The sequence below is a fragment of the Magnolia sinica genome, chromosome 7 (assembly GCF_029962835.1).
Source record: "Magnolia sinica isolate HGM2019 chromosome 7, MsV1, whole genome shotgun sequence".
NCBI classification, from domain to species: domain Eukaryota; kingdom Viridiplantae; phylum Streptophyta; class Magnoliopsida; order Magnoliales; family Magnoliaceae; genus Magnolia; species Magnolia sinica.
In genome coordinates this window covers 5,776,287-5,795,614 of record NC_080579.1, presented here as the reverse complement: position 1 = coordinate 5,795,614, position 19,328 = coordinate 5,776,287, and the positions used below count along the sequence as shown (strand labels likewise).

General features: G+C 39.7%; 1 protein-coding gene across 2 annotated transcripts; it reads left to right on the top strand.

The window, feature by feature from the left end:
* Positions 1 to 61: 61 nt before the first annotated feature.
* LOC131250939 (uncharacterized) lies at positions 62 to 18,250 on the top strand. Of its 2 annotated transcripts, none has more exons than XM_058251346.1 (2): positions 62 to 283; positions 16,170 to 18,250. In XM_058251346.1, the coding sequence occupies exon 2, from the start codon at positions 16,180 to 16,182 to the stop codon at positions 18,205 to 18,207; it is 2,028 nt and encodes a 675-aa protein (XP_058107329.1). In that variant the 5' UTR covers positions 62 to 283; positions 16,170 to 16,179; the 3' UTR covers positions 18,208 to 18,250. The 2 variants fall into 2 exon arrangements, with proteins under 2 accessions (XP_058107329.1, XP_058107328.1); XM_058251345.1 differs by having other exon boundaries at positions 16,165 to 18,250.
* The last annotated feature ends 1,078 nt before the right edge of the window (positions 18,251 to 19,328 follow it).

Sequence of the window (19,328 nt, the reverse complement as noted above, 5' to 3'; positions counted from 1 at the left end):
AGTATCAATTAACTCCGCTTGTATCATGACATTCCACGCGGATCTGAAACGCCCATTTCAATCCAGCCTAATTCGCATTTGCTCCCGCATAGAAAAGGCCTAAAAGTAGGGCAGACGAAAATAAAGAAAAGGAGAATAAAAAAAAAGAAAAACAAATCGATTGAAAAGAACGAGAGATCGATTCGATACGTCCCACCTCTCAAAACCCTAGATTCCCAAACCGATTCGATTTCCGCTGCTTCGAATCTAAATCCATCGCGATCTTTTCCCTCTTCTACATCAGGTCAGTTTCCGAATCTCTGACCGATTCTCTCTCTATCTTTTTTTTTTCCTTGATTTTTTGGTCTGAATTAGGGGTTGTGTGGCAGAGATTCGTTTTCCCATTCTTGATTAGTCTGATCTATTGATTCGTTGTAAATTTGTGGTGTTTGGATGTTTTTGAACTCGGTATGTAGATCTTGGAATGTTTGGAGATGAATTCTGTTGTTCGGGTTATGTTTAGTGTTTGGATGGTCACATGCCGTGGTATTGAATTTCTTGAATATTGGATTTTTTTTTTCTCGATTAAAGTGGAAATGTCGTCATGATTATTATGGGATTGAGAATCGAATTCTGTTAAAGAATTTGGTACATTGCATTGTTTCTATTTCTGATGGGCTGGCTCTTCATTTTGTTGTTGTTGTTGGGTATAACTGTTTTTGGATTTCTTTTTTAATGATTTCGACTCATTGAATTAGAAGGAGAATTACAATTGATAATTGGGTGTATGATTGTTTAACTACTGAGCATTAATGCTATGGTTTTGCATATTCATGTTACGGTGATAAAGCATGCAACTACGTGCTTCATAAGGTTTTTATTGGTTTTATGAAGATGGCAGTATTATGAATAAGAAAAATGAAGACGTTGCTTTTTTTTTTTGAAAAGTGGCGAAATTATATTAATGAAAAAAGGAAACAAAAGGGATAGGCCCGCTGAGATAGCAGACCAACACACCTAAGAAAAAGAAAATGAAAGCGGCTCGCTGCAGCCAGGCTGCCGAGCGAGGGAGGCCCATTCCACTATGGAGAAATGGACTTTCCTAATTAAAAACCCAACATTGTGAGCTTCCCCTTTGAAGCATCTCCCATTGTGCTCTTCCTAGATCGCCCACCAAACCGCCGCTAAAGACTTTCTCCAAACTTGATTTATCTGTTTCCCAAAGTCTGCCCCGTGCCAAGCTTGAAGCAAGCTGGCGGAAGAGGAGGCGAGAACCTAAGAATATTGAACCAAAGAAAAACCGCTGACCAAAGCTGAAGAGTGAGGGGACAGTGAATAAAGCCGTTGCTTTTGAATGCACATGAGTTGTCTATTCAATCATTTGGAAATCAATACTTTTTTGGTTTTGTTTTGGGAACTTCCAACTTGTAAGTCTTTTTGGGGAATATCGATAGTCTATAGGTTGATAGCATAAGGTTAAATTCACTTAGCCTAGGGTATGAAGCGCTTGGTGCTTAGTGGGAGGTTGAGAAATCTGAAAGAGAAAGTAACAAGAGATGCATGGAATGGAAAAAAAAAGAAGAAAAACAAAGTCAATTTTAAGGAAAGAAATAAATGTGTATAGAATACTATGAATTGAGAGTAATGTGGAACTAAACTAACTAATTAAACATTCAAAGAATAGCATGCTTGCAGACAAAATGATGCAAACCCGTAAGGGAAAGCAACTAAATCAATAAGAAAGCAAAGAGATTGTGGGAAAAGACCCAACAATCCTCTAGCAAATGCTAGAGATCACAAATGCAAGACTGTGAGAAAGCTCAACAGTCTTGTAGTCTTGAACTAGAGACTGCTCCCCTCCCTTTAACAACTACCGTAGAGAAAAAAAGAGAATTTCATAAAGAGAATATTAATTAGCTTGTCTTATTACATAGGCCATAGGCCCTATTTATAATCAGACCTTACAATCTGTAATAAAGGCTATGGAATCTAAAAATCTGTGAAAATAGGAAAGTACCTAAATAACAAAGTGTTCTAATTAAAAAAATGCTTAAAATAAGAAGATACTTAGATAAGAAAATATCTAAAATTATTTCCTGCTTAAAATAAAGATATGAAAGAAAGAGGAAATTTTCTAATATATTGATTTGAAAGAAAAGGAAAGTAATGATGGGCTAAAAAAGGAAGGTGGTCATTTTCTTGTACATGTGCGGAATGTGCACGTGTGGGGTCGGACGATTGCATCAATTCCCCCCTACTTGAAATACTTGGCAATGTCGAGTTAATGGCAATGTACTCATGGAGTTCTAGGTTGTTACGCCTGAAATTCATGTGTTGTCGAACCTTGGTCGGCCCTTCCATTTGACAAGAAACTTCTAATACCCCCTGCTGTCTGGAAACTATCTAATCATCCATCACGTGCTCAATGATTTCTTCAATCTGGCATGGTACCTTAGGTATCTGGATAGCCTATTCTTCCATGCTCTCGTTTGCGTGATGTCCAAGATAAACTGTAAGGCCTTCCATATTAAAAATGGGGTTGATCTTCATTTCAGGTGGCAGCTCGATTAACTATGCATTATCACCTAGCTTCTTCAAACATGTGGTAAGGATCCGCCTTTCTGGAGTGGAGCTTTGTATAAGAGCCTGTTGGAAACTGCTCAGGCTTAAGTCGCACCATGACTTTATCTTCTTCTTAGAATTGTGCAGAAGTCGTCGAACATATGCATGTCCCTTGTAATTTTCATTACTAAGGGTGATATTTTGCCTAACTTCTTCATGTATCTCTTCAACATGTTGTGCAAAAGCTTCAGCATCTTGGCTCGATCAAGTCGCACTAGGAAGTGGGACTAAATTGATAGGTGGTTGTGGTCGCATTTTGGTCGCAATTTCGAAAGGAGAGTCTCGTAGTGCGATTCATAAAACTGTCATTAGTGAACTTAGCTTGTGGTAACACAATGTCCCATGAGCGGATATGACACCAACCAGACATCGAAGTAGATTAGCTCATAAAATTGACGTCATAATCAGATACAATAGTTTTGGGAACACCATGTAGATGAACCACCTCAAAACATTGGCAATGTGCATGGCGTTTGATGTCTTCTTACAAGGGATAAAATGAGCCATCTTTGATAACCTGTCAGTCACAATATAAATAGAGTCATAACCACGTTGAGTCTGATGCAATCCCAAGACGAAATCCATACTGATATCTTCCCATGGAGCATCCAACACAAGTAATGGTCTATAAAGACTAATATTCTGCTTGCTACCTTTACCCAACTGACACGCTCGACATTGATGAGCAATGATCCCGACATTTTTCTTCAGACCTGGCTGGTAGAAATAGTCCTCGGACAGGGCTGTCGTTTTATTAATACCAAAGTGACCACCCAAGCCACCTGAATGAAGTTCTTGTATAACAAGCTTACACAAGGAACTCTTAGGAAGACAACCTTATATCAAAGAATAAGTACTCATTGTGCAAGCTATACTTTTGGTACTCAGTGTTTGCATCAAAAATGAGTGCAGAAAATACCTTCCCAAAATCATCATATGTGGCATAGTTCCGTTTAAGTTATTCAAACCCAACATCGGAAATTGATAGTGTAGACAATAGGTGTGATTTATGGCTGAGGGCGTCCACTACGTTATTTTCAATATCGGCACGATGTTTTCGGTTGAATGTGAAATCTTAAAGATAAGCACTCCACTTAGCATTCATAGCGCTCAATTTCTTTTGAGAATTCAAGTAACGTAATGCCTCGTGATCAAAACAGAGTGCAAACTCTTGATGAATGAGGTAATGATGCCAATGCTTCAGAGCTTGTACAATAGCATAAAACTCCACATCGTATATAGAATACCTCTTTCGCGCTTCATTGGGTTTCTCACTGAAAAAGGCCACCGGATGTCTTTCCTGGCTAAGGAAACCTCCTATGCCTACGTGTGATGCATCACTGGCAATTTTGAATGCTTTTTCGAAATCAAGAAGTCTAAGAAATGGAGCATCTGTCATTTTCTACTTGATTTCTTAAAATGCCTTTGTTGTTGCTTTGGTCTACTCAAATGAACTAGATTTCATACATTCAGTAATTGGTTCCATGATGGAATTAAAGTTCCAAATAAACCTTCGATAAAATGTCGCTAGCCCATGAAATTTGTGAACCTTATGAATGTTTATGGGAGTAGACCATTCAACAATGGCCCTTATCTTTTCTGAATCAGTCTCCATGCCTTTTGCTGAAACGATGAACCCTAGAAAGACTACGCTAGAACTCATGAAGGTACTTTTCTTCAAATTGATGTATAGTTTCTCATGGTGTATTACTCTCATCACTTGATGAAGATGGTCGAGTTGATCTTCTTGTGAATGACTATAGATGAAGAAATCATTGAAGTATACGACGATAAACTTGCTAATGAATGGCAGTTGAATTTGCGTTATCACCCGCATGAATGTGCTAGGTGCGCTTGTCAAGTCGTTGGGCACAACTAGCCATTCATACAATCCATCATTTGTCTTGAAAGCAATTTTCCATTCATCTCTAGGACGAATTCTTATTTGGTGGTACCTACTTCGCAAATCAATTTTCGAAAAGATTGTAGCATTCGCCAACTTGTCCAGTATTATATCATCTAGGCGCGGAATGGGAAAGCAATACTTTACTGTTATCTTGTTGATGGTGCGATTGTCAACACACATTCGCCATCTGCCATCCATCTTACGTATTAACAATGTCGACACGATGCATGGGTTGAGGCTATCACGAATGAAGCCCTTTGTTAACAATTCTTTCACTTGTCGACGAAGCTCTGCATGCTTTGTTAGGTTCATTTGATACGTTGGAAGATTTCCTAATGACGCTCTAGGTACCAAATTAATTGCATGCTGAGTGTCACGCATGGGTTGAAGCTCACTTGGTAGTTCATCAGGGACCAAATCCTGAAATTGGGACAAAATGTCCAGAATCTCAATTAGTTGAACAACAACATTATCAACTGGGTCGGTCTTGTATCCTACCAGAGCATACATGATTCCCCCTTCACGACTCTCCTCCACGAATTGGGCCATACTCAACATTGTGGAAGCCGGCTTTGCCTCTTCAACTTCGTCATCCTTCATAGGGTTAAATGTAATGGGCTTTTATTTGCATATAAAGTTGTATGGGTTCTTGTGACCTTTATGAGATACATCCTCGTCGTATATTCACTGGCGCCCCAGTAATATGTGTGACCTTCATTGGAATGATGTCACACAAAAGCGATTCTTCATAACTAAGCACCTCGTAGTCACAAGGATGAATGTGTCATTCACCCACACAAACTTTATGGCTTGGGATGCGTTTGAGATTTCAGTTTCAACTTGTCCACCATGCTTTGTGAGACTACGTTCATTCTGCTGCCTCCATCAGTAATGACCTTGACAACCTTTCCACCACACGATACTCGTCTATGGAAAATATTGGTTTGAGGTCTCCTCTTTTGGTGCTGTTAGAATCTTTCTGACCATTGATGATAACTTGTTTTTGTGTAGGCCATCGATGCCTTCCCCAAGTTTCTGCTCATCATTTTCTTGATCATCTGCGTGTTCATCTTCTGCTTGGTCTGCAATGAAGTCTTCTGTCTTGCAAAATCACTCAGTTGCGTGATGTCCACGGCCACCACACTTAAAGCAATTGTTGGTCGACCTCCCTTGCGTTACTGCAACAAACTTCCCCTTTGTATCACCATTTTGGACAAGAGGATTGGAAACGGATTGGGCGGAGTTCTGACCAATTTCATAATCCCGAGGTAAGTGTGGGTCACGAATGGTTGTAGGCGCGAAGCGGAGCCATTAGTAGTGGGATGGGTGGATGCATAGCCTCCGCCTCAAGGGTTGTCATGCCTTATCACCAACTTCTGCTCGTGCACTTTTCGAGCTATTTGATACACTTGTATACGCTGTTGAGCCGAATAGTTACCAACTCTCTTTGAATCTCAAGCCATAGTCCATTGCAATAACGTGCCACTTGTTGTCTTCTAGTTTTTGTTAAGTGGCACCAAATGTCTAAGTCATAATAACACTGTGTGTACTCCTCCATGATTAGATTGTCCTGTCGAAGCATGAGCTCTTGAAAAGAGGTCGTCTCATAATCCAGCGGCAAAAACATTTGCTTCATTCTTGCCTTCATTTCCTCCCAATTGCTTACGGGAGGAAAGCTACATCACTGTAGATCTTCTTTGACGGTGTACCACTAATCTTGTGCTGTCCCTTGAATTTTCAAGGTAGCAAAACACAACTTGACAACTTCCATTTTGTACCAACAAAAATATTGCTCCATTGACTTTAGCTAGTCATTGAACACTTTGGGATCCAAATTACCATCGTAATCTGGAATATCAATCTTGACATGCTTGGCGGGATCTGAAGTGCGAATATTCCTTCCTTCTTCGGGATAAATTGGATGATCCCGTCGGAGGTTGTTCATCCCTCTTGCTCTTGGTTACGCATATCGATGTTGTTGGGTTTTGTAGCCAGAATCATATTCTTCTTCTTGAAAATCACCATTCTGACTAGGATGCCTTGAGTCAACATTTTGGACTCCAATTTCCATCAAGGTCATCCATAGAGGTTTGGCAGTTTGGATTGATTTCCTTGTTTGCATTTTCAAGCACAATAATACATCCTTCCAAAGCATTCATTTTGGCTGTGGAATGGGCCTCTAGATCATCTACCCGTTTTGTGATCAAATCGACCTCTTGTTGTAAGGTTGTGATAGTTTCATCTTGAGGTTGCGTAGCCATCTCAGGATTGTAAATCGTCCATCTTTTAGTGCGGTGCATAAGACAACAGGTTTTCGCTTCTTTTTTTTTTTTTTTGAATAAATTCTTCTCTCTTTTTTCCTTTTCTTCTTTTTCTTTTCGGGTAAGGAAAGCACCTAAGTAAGAAAGCATTCTAATTAACAAAATGCCTAAAAGAATTGGAAAATTATCATATGGTTGTAGTATAAATATTTTTCCCTTGAGAAGAAATTTATTTGTTTTTGATTGTGGGTAAATGGAAATTTTGTTTGAAAGCAAAGAAGATAGAAACAAAGCTAAAGTAGAGGCAAAGAAACAACATGTGTGGGAGTGGCTCTCTGGTTACTTGTTCTTCAACTAGGCATTAAACATTGTGCTGTAAGAGGTGTAAAAGATCCTACATTTTACGTTGGTGACATTACCCTTGTAAGTTATGAATGGATTATTTTCTGGTGAAGTGGCAGAATAATGAAAATCTAGCTCATTTTGGAGGTGAAAGTTTTGTAACTTGTTGGGATGATAATTTTTACTGGGCGTGTGGTGGTCACATAGGTTTTGAGTAATGCAGGAGACTGATTGTGCATCTTTGATACCCAAATCATTAAAAAAAATAAAAAACTTGAACTACCCAAGTTGCATCCTTGGGTCATTGGAGACGATAAAGATTGTTATTTTTTCCATTAAAAAAGGGATCTCCCTCTTCCGAGAGCTGATATCTAGATTTTCTAGGATTTTGAACTCGAGTTATTAAATACCTATAATTTGTAGTGAATTGTGACAATTTTTTTTTGAAGAGTCACGGAGATTATATTAAAAAGAGAAAACAGAACAAAAACAAACAGAAAGAAGAAGACAAAAACAGAAAAAAAGAAAAAAGAAAAAACACAAGGGAGCAGGGCCGCTGAGATAGCAGGCCGACTAGGCTCTGAGAAAAAAGGAGATTACAACCCTTAAGTTTGTCTACACTAGCAGCCCATTCTACAATAAATTTCTTAACTCTACGCGCTAGGGACGCTGCTGAATTAGAGACATCTCTGAAACATCTGCCATTTCTCTCTTCCCAGGCTGTCCACGAGACAGCCAAGAGAGAGATTCTCCACATGGGGGTTCTTTGGGAACCAACACGAACACCATGCCAACTCTTTAAAAGAGATCCTGTTTTAATCAGGGGAGTATTTTATCATGATTGTACATGTGAGTAGCTACTAGTCCATACTGTACCTGTGGGTGGATCCTGAAAATTTGGACTTGGATCTGCTGAACTGGGTACTTGATGTACTTGACATATATTTCTTTATATGTGCTTCCTGTAAATCTTAAGGATTGGATGTTTGTCTCTCATTGGATTTTGTTTTATTTTCAGTTAGCTTTGGTAGCACAGTTGTAATTTAAATTTTCTTTGTTCATGGTTTTTTGTCATTGTGTTGTTTTTTTTAATGGGGGTACTACCAATAAAAAATATTTGTATAATTAGGTCTTAGTATTTTTTGTATTCAGCTTATATTCCTTTTTTTCCTAGTCTGGCTGCAAATATTTAGGTTGGGATGAGTTGGACTTTGATAGATTAAATTAGGTTACATTGTTATTTTGAACTAATAAAGAAGTCTATATTGCTTGGTGTTTATCCAGTTGAAAGATTTGCTTTCTACTGCATTTATGCTCAATTGTTGGCGGGTGTTTCCTTTTGACATCTATGCAATGTTCCATTCTGTAATTGTAACTGTTATTAGACTTTGATGCTAGTTTCTTAGATTCATGAAGTAGGAGCTGGAGTGGGGGAAGCATTGGTCTCCAAAATTAAAGAAGCAGAGGCTCCTAAGAATCACTTCGAAAGAATATTGATTAATTTTGAATGTATTCATATTAGGTACAAAATATATTTAGTACTTATTTATATACATATTACCTAACCAATGCATGTGGAACGGGGAGGGGATAGAGAAAATGTAGGCCCATGACCCACCATAGGGCCTAGCGTTTGCTGATTTTGGACTGTTTGTTGCTTGATTTAGGGCTTGAATGTCAGGGGCTGAATTTACTATTTTGGAAAATATGATTGGTAATTTGAAGATTTTGAGGTTTTTTTCTTCCTAAATGTGCTTTTCCTATTATAAGGCTTGTATCTTGGGTAGCTTAAATTGATTTGACATCAATTAAGATTGATTTAAAATCAATTTAATAGTTGGTGGATTTTCATTAAAGATTCATTGGGATAGTCTTTAGGGTCTATAAAGGAGGGCAGTGTAGAGTTTGTGAGTTTTCGCAAGTATTTGTAAGAGAAGAAATTTGATGTCAATAAAGTTATTTATCCTTCTCTACTCAAACATGCTTGTGGGTGTACTTTGGTCCGTTTCTTTGCGATTTAGATGTTGAGATCTCATTAACTCATTAATCGAGTTGCACCTTTTTGGTATTAGGGCAAGTCATCTTTGGGGATATTTGAATTATATCCTCTTAATGGCTCTGAAGGGGTACCCGCTTGGGGTTTGGGCGAATGGCTAGCATCACGGATTTGCTCCCCATAGATACAAGTTCGATTCCTTTCCCCGTGCTTTACTCAATGCACGTGGTTTGTTGCTCATTGCGTGCATTCGCAGGGAATATTGTCGCCTTAAAAAAAGGGGTGGGGACACCTTGCCGTCGTTAAAAAAAGCTTTGAAGGGTTGACACAAGAAGAGTTTAAGTAATCTAATTGATTTACACACAAAGTGAGTAGACTCACGACAACGTTGGCTTATGAGGACATAAATAGTCAAATCCTTTAGTTGTTGAAGCGTGACAGAGGGGATGAAATTAAGGTAGAAATTTCTCAATTCTATAGTCGTATGCATGTTGATGGCTTCATCGATTGCTTGAGCACGGTGGAAAAGGTGTTCATGTACAAGGAATTGTGGACAATTGGAAAGTTAAGTTAGTAGCTATAAAGCTTTTTTTGTCACATGTTAGCATGGTGGGATGATCTCTTAGTTAAAGAAGAAAAAGAAGCGAAGGAAGGATATCACAGAGAGTAGAGTCAAACTCGAGAGGATGTAAATGAACATCACCTCGAGAAGATATATAATGAAGGTAACTTGGCTATGGTTTATCTTTGTGAAGAAATGTTTTCGAGGGAAACTTACAACAAGCTAAATTCTAAGAAGATTGGATCATGCGGAGTGTAGAGAAGATGAGTGGCGATGCTTATGAGATCAAGTTAGTAGATAACTTGAATATCTCTCCAACTTTCAACGTGGTGGATTTGGTTGAGTATCATCTCGAGGTGTTGATGCGGATTTGTTTGAGTATCATCTCTCGAGGTGCTTGGTGTGCAAGATTAAGTTATCTCCAACATGGCAAACAATTCGCTAACAAATAGAATGAAAAATTGAACGAGTGTTGCAGATGAAGATGGGGGCTATGTAGGAGAGAGAGAGAGAGAGAGAGAGAGAGAGAGAGAGAGAGAGAGAGAGAGAGAGAGAGAGAGCTCAGCACTGATGCTACATAGCTAATGAAAATACCCCAAGTTGTGTGTAGTCTACACACATGCTAGAGAGAGAGAGAGAGCTCAGCCCTGATGCTACATAGCTAATGAAAATACCCCAAGTTGTGTGTAGTCTACACACATGCTAATTTGCATAAGCTAAACACCCTAAACTACATGCTACACAGCTTTCACTACAAATTATTTATCACTAAAACGTTAAAATCGATTGATATTTTCAATCATTTTTCAATTTTCGATAAATTAATCTTTTCAATGATTTTAGTAAATTAATACATGTAACAGTTTTAAATCAGTTACGCTGCTCTTACTTTACCTTTATACTTAATCTTTGCGTATTTTTCTTATTATTTTAGGCTGTGTTTGGTTGCTCCAAATATCATGAAATTGCATGATATTTTGCACCAAAATAATCTGATCAATAATGAAATTTAATAATATTTGGTGCAACATAGTACAACCTTAACTAAAAATCTAGAAGTAGCGTGTGGCATGGCTATGTAGCTTATGCTCTGCTCTTCAGAGGGGTGAACGCTATGCTACATGCGATTCTCAATTTAGAACACTGCTTATGATATCTTCATGGCATCTTGTCTCATAAGTCAGTTTGTTTTTCTTGAATGATGGGTTTGCCAGATTCATTGTAGCACAAGAAGTATATTATTAATTTTTATGAAAAAGCGATAAAGAATATGATCTGAACATAAATGTTTGCATCTTTATTTATCTGGGAATTGGTTGTATTTTAATATGATCTGAACATTTGTATATTCATAATTGATTATGATATTTTAAAGATTTCTTTCTAGTTCAGTTTTTTTCTGGGGTGTTTTTTTTTCCAGTTATTTCTTGCACTGCTATTTTACTTTTTTTAAAAAAAGTATTTTATTTTATTATTTTCAATTGTATTTACACACTGTAAAGTGTAAATGTATGGGTTCCTAACTCCATGCTATTATGCTCAATAAGTGCGACTATGATTTTTTACATATTTATATGAAGCAACAGTACTGTCTGTGCCATTGGTAGAGTTTTTAATGCCACAATTGATCCTGAAATGGAAATAATGGAAAAGGCATCCTCTATGTCAATGGAGTAATTGAAAAAAAACTTAGTATTTTTTTTTGAAAGATAACAACAAGCTTCATTAAAAGGCAATGAGAAGGCGCCAAAGACTACAAAAGCGAAGAAAGAAAATAAGCAAAAAGACCAAGGGAAAACAAAATGGAGGAAAGGTTAAAACTGCCCCATCCAATCTTTGCTTACCGCCGACTCAACGATAGAGAGCCACGCATTAGTAGCGACCCACTCCACTCCCATGCTTACATTATATAAGCATTAGTGATTTTGCTCGCGCCAAATCAACCACATGCCAGCAAGAAGATTGAGCCTCCACACAGCTTGAGACTTTTTATGGAGAGCAACATCATACCAAGCCATTAGGAGGTCTCCCACATCGTCAAACCATATGAAACTTTTTGAGAATATTGGCCCATATGAAGCTGGCAAAGGGGCAATGAATGGAAACTCTTAGAATATTTCATCCTTGGTACAAATTCTTTTTTTATTCTTGGAAGGGGACCAAATCAATTCACAATTGGGTCAAGTGAATAAATGGATAAGGCCTTAGTGGCTCGAATTATATGGAAACTAAAAGCACTGTGATGGCCCCTGAACAAGTGCAGGTAAATGGGAGGAGTAATTTATGATTCTCTTAAGGCATCTAAATTCCTTGTCACCTAATTTTGGAAAAAAAGGAAACCCAGAGCAATGAGCTTTTCTACAAAACCCGGAGGAAAATATAATATGCATTGTGCCTTCATGTAGGATCATCTTTGGCTTAACTCTCTTCTAGGTAATAGTAAGTTGAAAAAAAAAAGTTCAATCATGAAAGATCTTTAAGATTCTGGGAACCATGAAGTGTCCGTGTTTTAGTGGTTGAAGCAGCAAGGTGTCTGCCTGACATACACCAATATTAGATTTTTCATGAGATAGGTTTTGAATAATGAAGCTGTTTGATTGTGATTGGGTTTGAATATATTGTTTAGTTGTGATTAGGATTTTATTTGATTCAAATATTGAAGATAGCTAATGTAGGAGAGACTTGTAGGTATTCTATTTGGGCCTTTATTTAAGGAGTTGTAATGGTTGGAGAAGGCAGAATGTTTGAAATGATTCAAACGAGATTGGAATGATGCTTAGATGGTTTGGTCAGGTACAACAGAGACCTAGAAGAACTGTGCCAGCTAGGAGTGAAGAGTGAGTTGCTGCAAGTTGAAGGCTCTAAAAGGGCAAGGGCAAGGCCCAAATTGACGTGAGTGGAGGTAATAAGAGAAGACTTTGATGACCTATGGTCTAATTGAAGTCATGGCCCTTGATAGAATGGAATTGTGGAAAAGGATTCATGTAACTGACCCCAATTAGTTGGGATAAGGCTTTTAGATGTTGGCGGTGATGGTAAATGGTGATGATCATGAATGGTTGGAGTTTTGGAGGAGGAAAAATGAAAAAGTACCTGAGGTGGATTATCCCTCAGCCAAGAGATGTTCTCATTCTTCCCCTTTTTTGCATTTTTTTTGGTCCTGTGATCCCATTATGCCAAGGTTTTCTGCAAAACCGTGATTATGGGATCGAGTGCCCATGTTGTGTGGGGGTGTGCTTGAGTGTGTGGGGTGGGTGTGTTAAAAAAGAAGGTTTTCTTCAAGTCTGTATCAGAAAAGCTTTTGTCAGAACTTAGAAGTGCTCCTATGATGTTGTCCTAGAACAAGTTAAAATTTGGTGTTTCTTCAATGTGGAATCCTGGAACCTTTGGTTTGGGTGGTATTCTTCAAGATGATGATGGGGGCTCTATTTTAGTGAACTTCCATTAGGCCTGCTGTTGTCTTTTGGCACTCCTGTCTGCTGTTGTCTATGGGCACTCATGTCGAGCACAAGTCAGTGGAGAGGGTTGAAGATTTTTTTTTTCTTCATCCATATGCCACTGGATAGGTTGTTGAAGATGACTCTTAAAACCACTTCATGCCTACATGTAGGACAACCTAATCCAACCTCAAATGAATGTAGTATTTGAAAGGGGCAGATTTATGCAATCTTTAAAGACAAATAAAAATTTCGGCCTTATACATCATAAACACAAGAAGGAAACAAGGTTAATGCAACAATAATTATGGCCATCTATCACAAACATGAAGTATTGAATTTTAAAATCAGAATTTAGTTGGATCCGGCGAAAGATAGAACTTTCGTCTTGCAATAGGTCCGTCTAATGATTCAAGCGGATTTTCTAATTTAGAAAATATGAATTTTCTGGATTGGGAAATCTGGAAAATTCAAAAATAAAATAAAATTGGTGGTTCTTTAAATCTAAGATTTTGGGTGATGGGATTAGTAGAAGGCCAAAACATGTAAATGTAGGGATGAAAATCTTCCAAGATTTAATGATTTAGATTAAAAAAGAAATGGATCGGCTTTTAGATGTAAAGATTTAAGAAGAAAATAGGTTTAAAGAATGATTACCTTGAGAAAAGAAAGGAGAGAAAAGTAGAGGATGGGAAATCACTTCCCTGGGCCTCACACCCTCCTCCAATCATTGGAAGTCGAAAACGAAATCGTTAAAAGCAAAAACTCTCATTTTCTTTCGTAAACATAACATCCTTAGGTTTAGTGCAAAACGCTCTTATAAATTCGTAATTACATGAAATTACCAAAATATCCCCTACTAAAAAAAGTTATAAAAAAAAAAGAAATTCGCACAAAGATTGTGCGTACAGTTTCAAAACTCAAATAAATCAAATGTTCATAAACTAAATTCAAATTTAAGATGCTCGATGGCTCCCGATGATAGCACTGTGAAGGTAGCACAATGAAGGTGGGCCGTGACGATCCAATGGTCTGATCACACTATCCTCGCAATCCAACGGTCTAAATGTCTTCTTTAAGTAACTTACACATGTCACGAATATATGTGTAAGGTCTTCAACCTCTAGAGACCCGATTCATACCCATCATCTAACCACATTGACACAGGTGATGCACGCCTCTTGCATTGATATACTTTGAATGGTCTGGTATCCGCATCACTACACTAGTGGATCGACTGTTGAAGAGGACTCTAAAAAATTCATTTCTTGGTTGTTGATTTTGCGCCTACTCTATAGCAATGTTCGAAATATTAGTATTGTGCTACATATCACATCCTTGGGATATAGATATGTATCAGTTATTGCTCGTTTGTATCGGGTAATTTATCACACTTTTGGGAAACATGGGGAATTGGTTGAATTTTTCAATGAAACTTCATGGATTGTTAAAAAGGACGTTAATACACACTTTTAAATCATAACATCTCAAAAAAGAAATGCAAATAATAGGTTTCCTTTGTATAGGGTCCTAAGCTATGCGCTGTTTGACTGAACTAACGCAACTATATTAAAATTGAATGCATAATATTTTATATGTGATGATCATTTCATCAAACAGTCCTAAATACTTTGAAATTAGTCTCAATTGACAGCTGGTTAAAGGGAAATTTTGATTTTTTTAGTATTTTAATAATTTTAAAATAAAAAATGATTATTATTTTCCAAAAATTGACAAAGACTCAACAAATCAGTAGATCAGCCGTCATACATTCTTGATTTCATGTTTGGAATGCAACATTGCAAGCAACTTGGGAGAAATTTGGAAATTTTGGAATTTTCTCCAAATCGGACCACCTACAATTAAATTTCGAAATTAGAGTGTATTTGATGATCATTTCATCAAATACTCCTAAATACTTCGAAATTAGTCTCAATTGACAGCTGGTTGAAGGAAAATTTCAAAAAAAAAAAAAACATGCAGAACATGATGAACCAATGGATATCGAAATCAAAGCTCCAACTCCATGATTTTTCATGCAAAACATGAAGAACCAATGGATTTGTGATCATTTGACACTGATTTAACATAATTTCAACAAAAAAAGGGATTGAAAATTGAGAATGCTCCCTGGATCGAACATGTGGGATATATCGGCCCTACTTGTGCGTTTTGTATCGCATAGGTGGGACACAAGATATAGTAGCCAATATCGTCGATATTTAAAGCGTTGCTCTATAGTGGTCGTCTTTTGTTTGTGTGGAAATTTATGATTGATGAGTTGAAATTTTCACCTGCTTGCGTTGGGAGAGGCTGATATTTTGGACTCCCTTCTGTGGGTGTATCTACATCTAATCCCTTGTAATGGGCATCATTTCCCTCTTGTTTGATGTTCCCTTTTCTGGTCATTGGATAAAATTTCAGCTATCATGTATGTTTGTCCCCTTTTTCTCTTTATTCCTGTGGGAGAAGTTTGTAAACTCTCAGTGTTCACTGAATGTTGGCATGCATGCATCTCCAACCGTTCAACAACTGTGTCTGGAATCTTAACATGTGTTTCAAAATGGGCTTCTGAACATTCAATTTTTTAAATGCTTGTAGATTCCTACCTGATGTCTTCAAGTGTTGGGAAATAATGAGAGCGCACTAACCATCAGTGGTTCCTGGGTGTAATTGTTGGAGTTGTCTTTTCTTATACCAATGAAAAAAAAATTGTCTTACTGAATCGGTCCCCTTTTCACTTGACTTTGCATCACCTCACTTTTCTGAGAAGGATGACTTGTGGGATATAACTCCATCGTTTGATGTTGGATTGGGTCGATTTTTAGTCATCTGAAAGGTCCTTTAGTGCTCTTTCATTCCTGACTAGAATCGTCGTATTCCAAGACCATTTGGGCATCCATAAGTGGGATCGCAGTTGTCGGTCCTGAATTTTTCCTTCATCTCCTGGTCTAATAGTAAGCCCATCCTCTCTAGTGTCACATGATTGAGTTTTCTCAAACACACCATCTGCTTGTATCATCTTGAGAATTAAGCATCTCTTAATCTTTATAATGCAGGACAGGATTCTTGAAATGTCTCCAGCATCAAGATCTAAGTCCAAGTCAGGTAGTAGGGCAGCCAAGGAACAGCAGAAGTCTTCTTCGAAGCCTTCAGCTGGGCCTGCTAATGCAGGGAGCGGCGTCCCAGCAAGTGCATACAATCCAATCTCGGGCACCTTCCACATGCTCGAAACAGCACCGACTGCCTCTTCTCCTCAACCCCACAGCAATGGCCGGTTCCGAACAATAGACGAGACTGATGAACATTCAGGCAGCTCGCTTGGTACAGGACCTGAGTATGACTCAGTCTCAAACAATGATAGCTGCTCTGTTGAATCTGAAGACCAGAAGGAGAAGTCACCAAGCGTCACACCCCGTCCAGAAGCAATTCCCGGCTCTGACAATGACAAGAGGGACAAGATCCGTCAGAAGAATGAGAGGAAGCACCAGCGTCAGAGGGAGAAGCGGGCCCAGGAGCTACATGAACGTTGCTGTGGCTACCTCATGTCCCGAAAACTGGAAAAACTCGCGCAGACCCTTGTGTCAATGGGCTTCTTGTCTGAACGAGCGACGATGGCCCTTATCTTGAATGAAGGCCGGGTCGAGGAATCCATTGCGTGGCTCCTCGAAGTAGGTGAAGAAGCAAACCATCAGAAGGATACTTCGAACCTCGCCAGTGGGCGTAACTTGAAAATCGATATCACTGAAGAGTTTGCCCAGATCTCAGAAATAGAGGTTAGGTACAAGTGCACAAAGCAAGAGGTTGAAAGGGCCATTGTGGCCTGTGAGGGCGATTTGAAGAAGGCGGTTGAGTCATTGAGAGCGCAGAAACCAGAACCAGCTGCCACCTCTCCGCCAAAGTTGGAAGGAATGGGTGACCCCCGTGCCATCAATTGCGGTAAGCTGGCAACAGTTCCTGGTGCTCAAAACCACTTAATGAGAACAACACCAACGAAAGCTGTTGCTTCAGTTGTGATACCACAACAAAGAAAGGATGAAAGAGATTTCAACTACACAAAGATGGCTGCGGTGCCGGTGGTATCGTCACCTGACAATGGAACGAGGAACTTGGAGCCTTCGAGAAGGATGCAGTCAAAGCCAGAATGGGTGAGACCTCAGTCAGCGACAGTGGCAACCCCAGTGGAGAAGAGGTGGCCGAATGTGAGCACAAGCCCATCTGCATCTCATTCCTTGGCAACGCCGTTGCAAGCCTCAGTTCTGCCGTCAAAGACAGAGGCTCGTTGTTTAGTTTCAGGGAGTGAAGGAAAGGTAATACAAACCGGGCCATTGAGGGAGCCGGTGATCGTGATGCAGCGTCCACAGTCTGTCAATGCCAATAAGCAGAATCCCACCACCAGCATCAGTGCATCTTCACCAGTGACAACTGGATGGTATCCAACTGGCCCCTCTGGCACTGAGATGATGAAGGCAAATGGGGGTCTAGTTCAGGTGCCAGCTGCAAGCAATAGAGGCTCACAACAAATTTATCTCCAACGGTCCCAGCATCAACAGCCCTATGCGGCGAGTTCGACAGATTCGTCGGCTGCTGTGGGATGGGGGAGCTCATGGAGCATGACTGGGCCATCGTCGCTTGCAGTTCCATCTTCTCTGGGGTTGTTCATGGGTTGGAGTTCAAACGGGACATCGTCTGGCTCGTCGTCGCCAGTGGATTGGACCACGGCGGGGTCGATGCCAGTGTGCGACTACAACAACATAGATTGGAGCCTGGAGTCGACAACGACGTCCCCCTCTTCAAGGCAGGATAGGTTGTCGCAAGGGCTTACAATGTACATGAAGAGCAGTCGGATGTATGATGGGTGGCCCGGGGCAACAACGGGCGTGTCAGCGGGGGCCACAAGGATAGCTGTGAATGGCATGCGTGTTGCAGGGTTGCGAGAGGGTGGGGTGGCGACGGACGTCTCGTCGCCATCCATGGGATCACACGAGTGGATGTCTGATACATCAACGTCAGCCGTGGGATCACATGAGTGGACGTCGCCCTTCGCAGGGAAGGACCTCTTGAGCTTGCCTAGGGAGTTTGTTACTTCCCCAACCCTGTAGGAAAGGTGGGACTTGGAAAGGGGGCTGGTCTAATAGATTTTTTTTTTAAAAATGGAGAATGAAAAATGTGGTGGGAAGAAAAAGAAGAGAGACAATGGATTAGTGGTTTGGGTTTTTTCTTTTGCTGGTGTTGCTCCCTGTTATGCTTTGATGATGGTGATGTTGTTGTTGTTGTTGTCATTGATGATGTTGATGGTTGATCCTTGCTTCTGCCCAACATTGCTTGGATGCGTTGAACTAGAACATGGAAGAGAGTCCCAGGCAAGAGTCCTTTGTTTTCTTCTCCTGGAAGGAACTCATTTTGGGGGTGCGACTTGGCTTGAGGGTCAACTGAGGCTGAACCTGCAACTCAACCTGACTTGAATTCTGACCCAAGGGGCCCAATTGGATACCAACTCGAATTACTCTATCAAAGAACTAAGTACATGTTATTATTCCTAACCTAACCTGACTTGAATCTGCTCAACCCTAATCCTGAACCTGTTCATGGCCTAACAGATGGGACTCAACACGATGTGAACTCGGGTTGGATCAGTCTTGTTTGGGTCGACCTAAACCCCAAGTTGTCGGCATACTCGTTTGGTGTGGTGTGTTTTTGGAAGCGAATTCCATGGGATCTTGAGTTCAAACACAACTGTTGAGTTCCACGGAAATGAAGTTCCAAGCGCCATTCATCCAAAGGACTCTACTTTAGGAATCATTTTCATTCACCACTCCTACATTGGACTCAATTCCCAAGTTGAGTTCACCACCTGGATTCCATTTTACATGCAATTGTCAGATAGACTCAGGGCGACTTAACTTGAATGAAGTTGTTTGCCTAATTCAACCGAACACAAGGCCACGTGAAGTTGTCTGCTAACTTGAGCAAAGTTGTTTGTGTAATTCAAGTAAACACAAGGCCAAAGTTGTTCGTGCAATTCAATCAAACACAAAGGCCACACGTGTGGAGGGCCTGGATTCAGATTTCAGGTGCAATTATGAAGTGCGGGTGTGCTAGAGTTGTACTCGACTTGATGTTTGATTGAACGCTAGTGACCCTTATGCTGAAATGACAGTGTAAGACCAAATTTAGAAATCCAATTGTCAACTACTCGTTGTAGGGTTGTAAATGGGCCAGT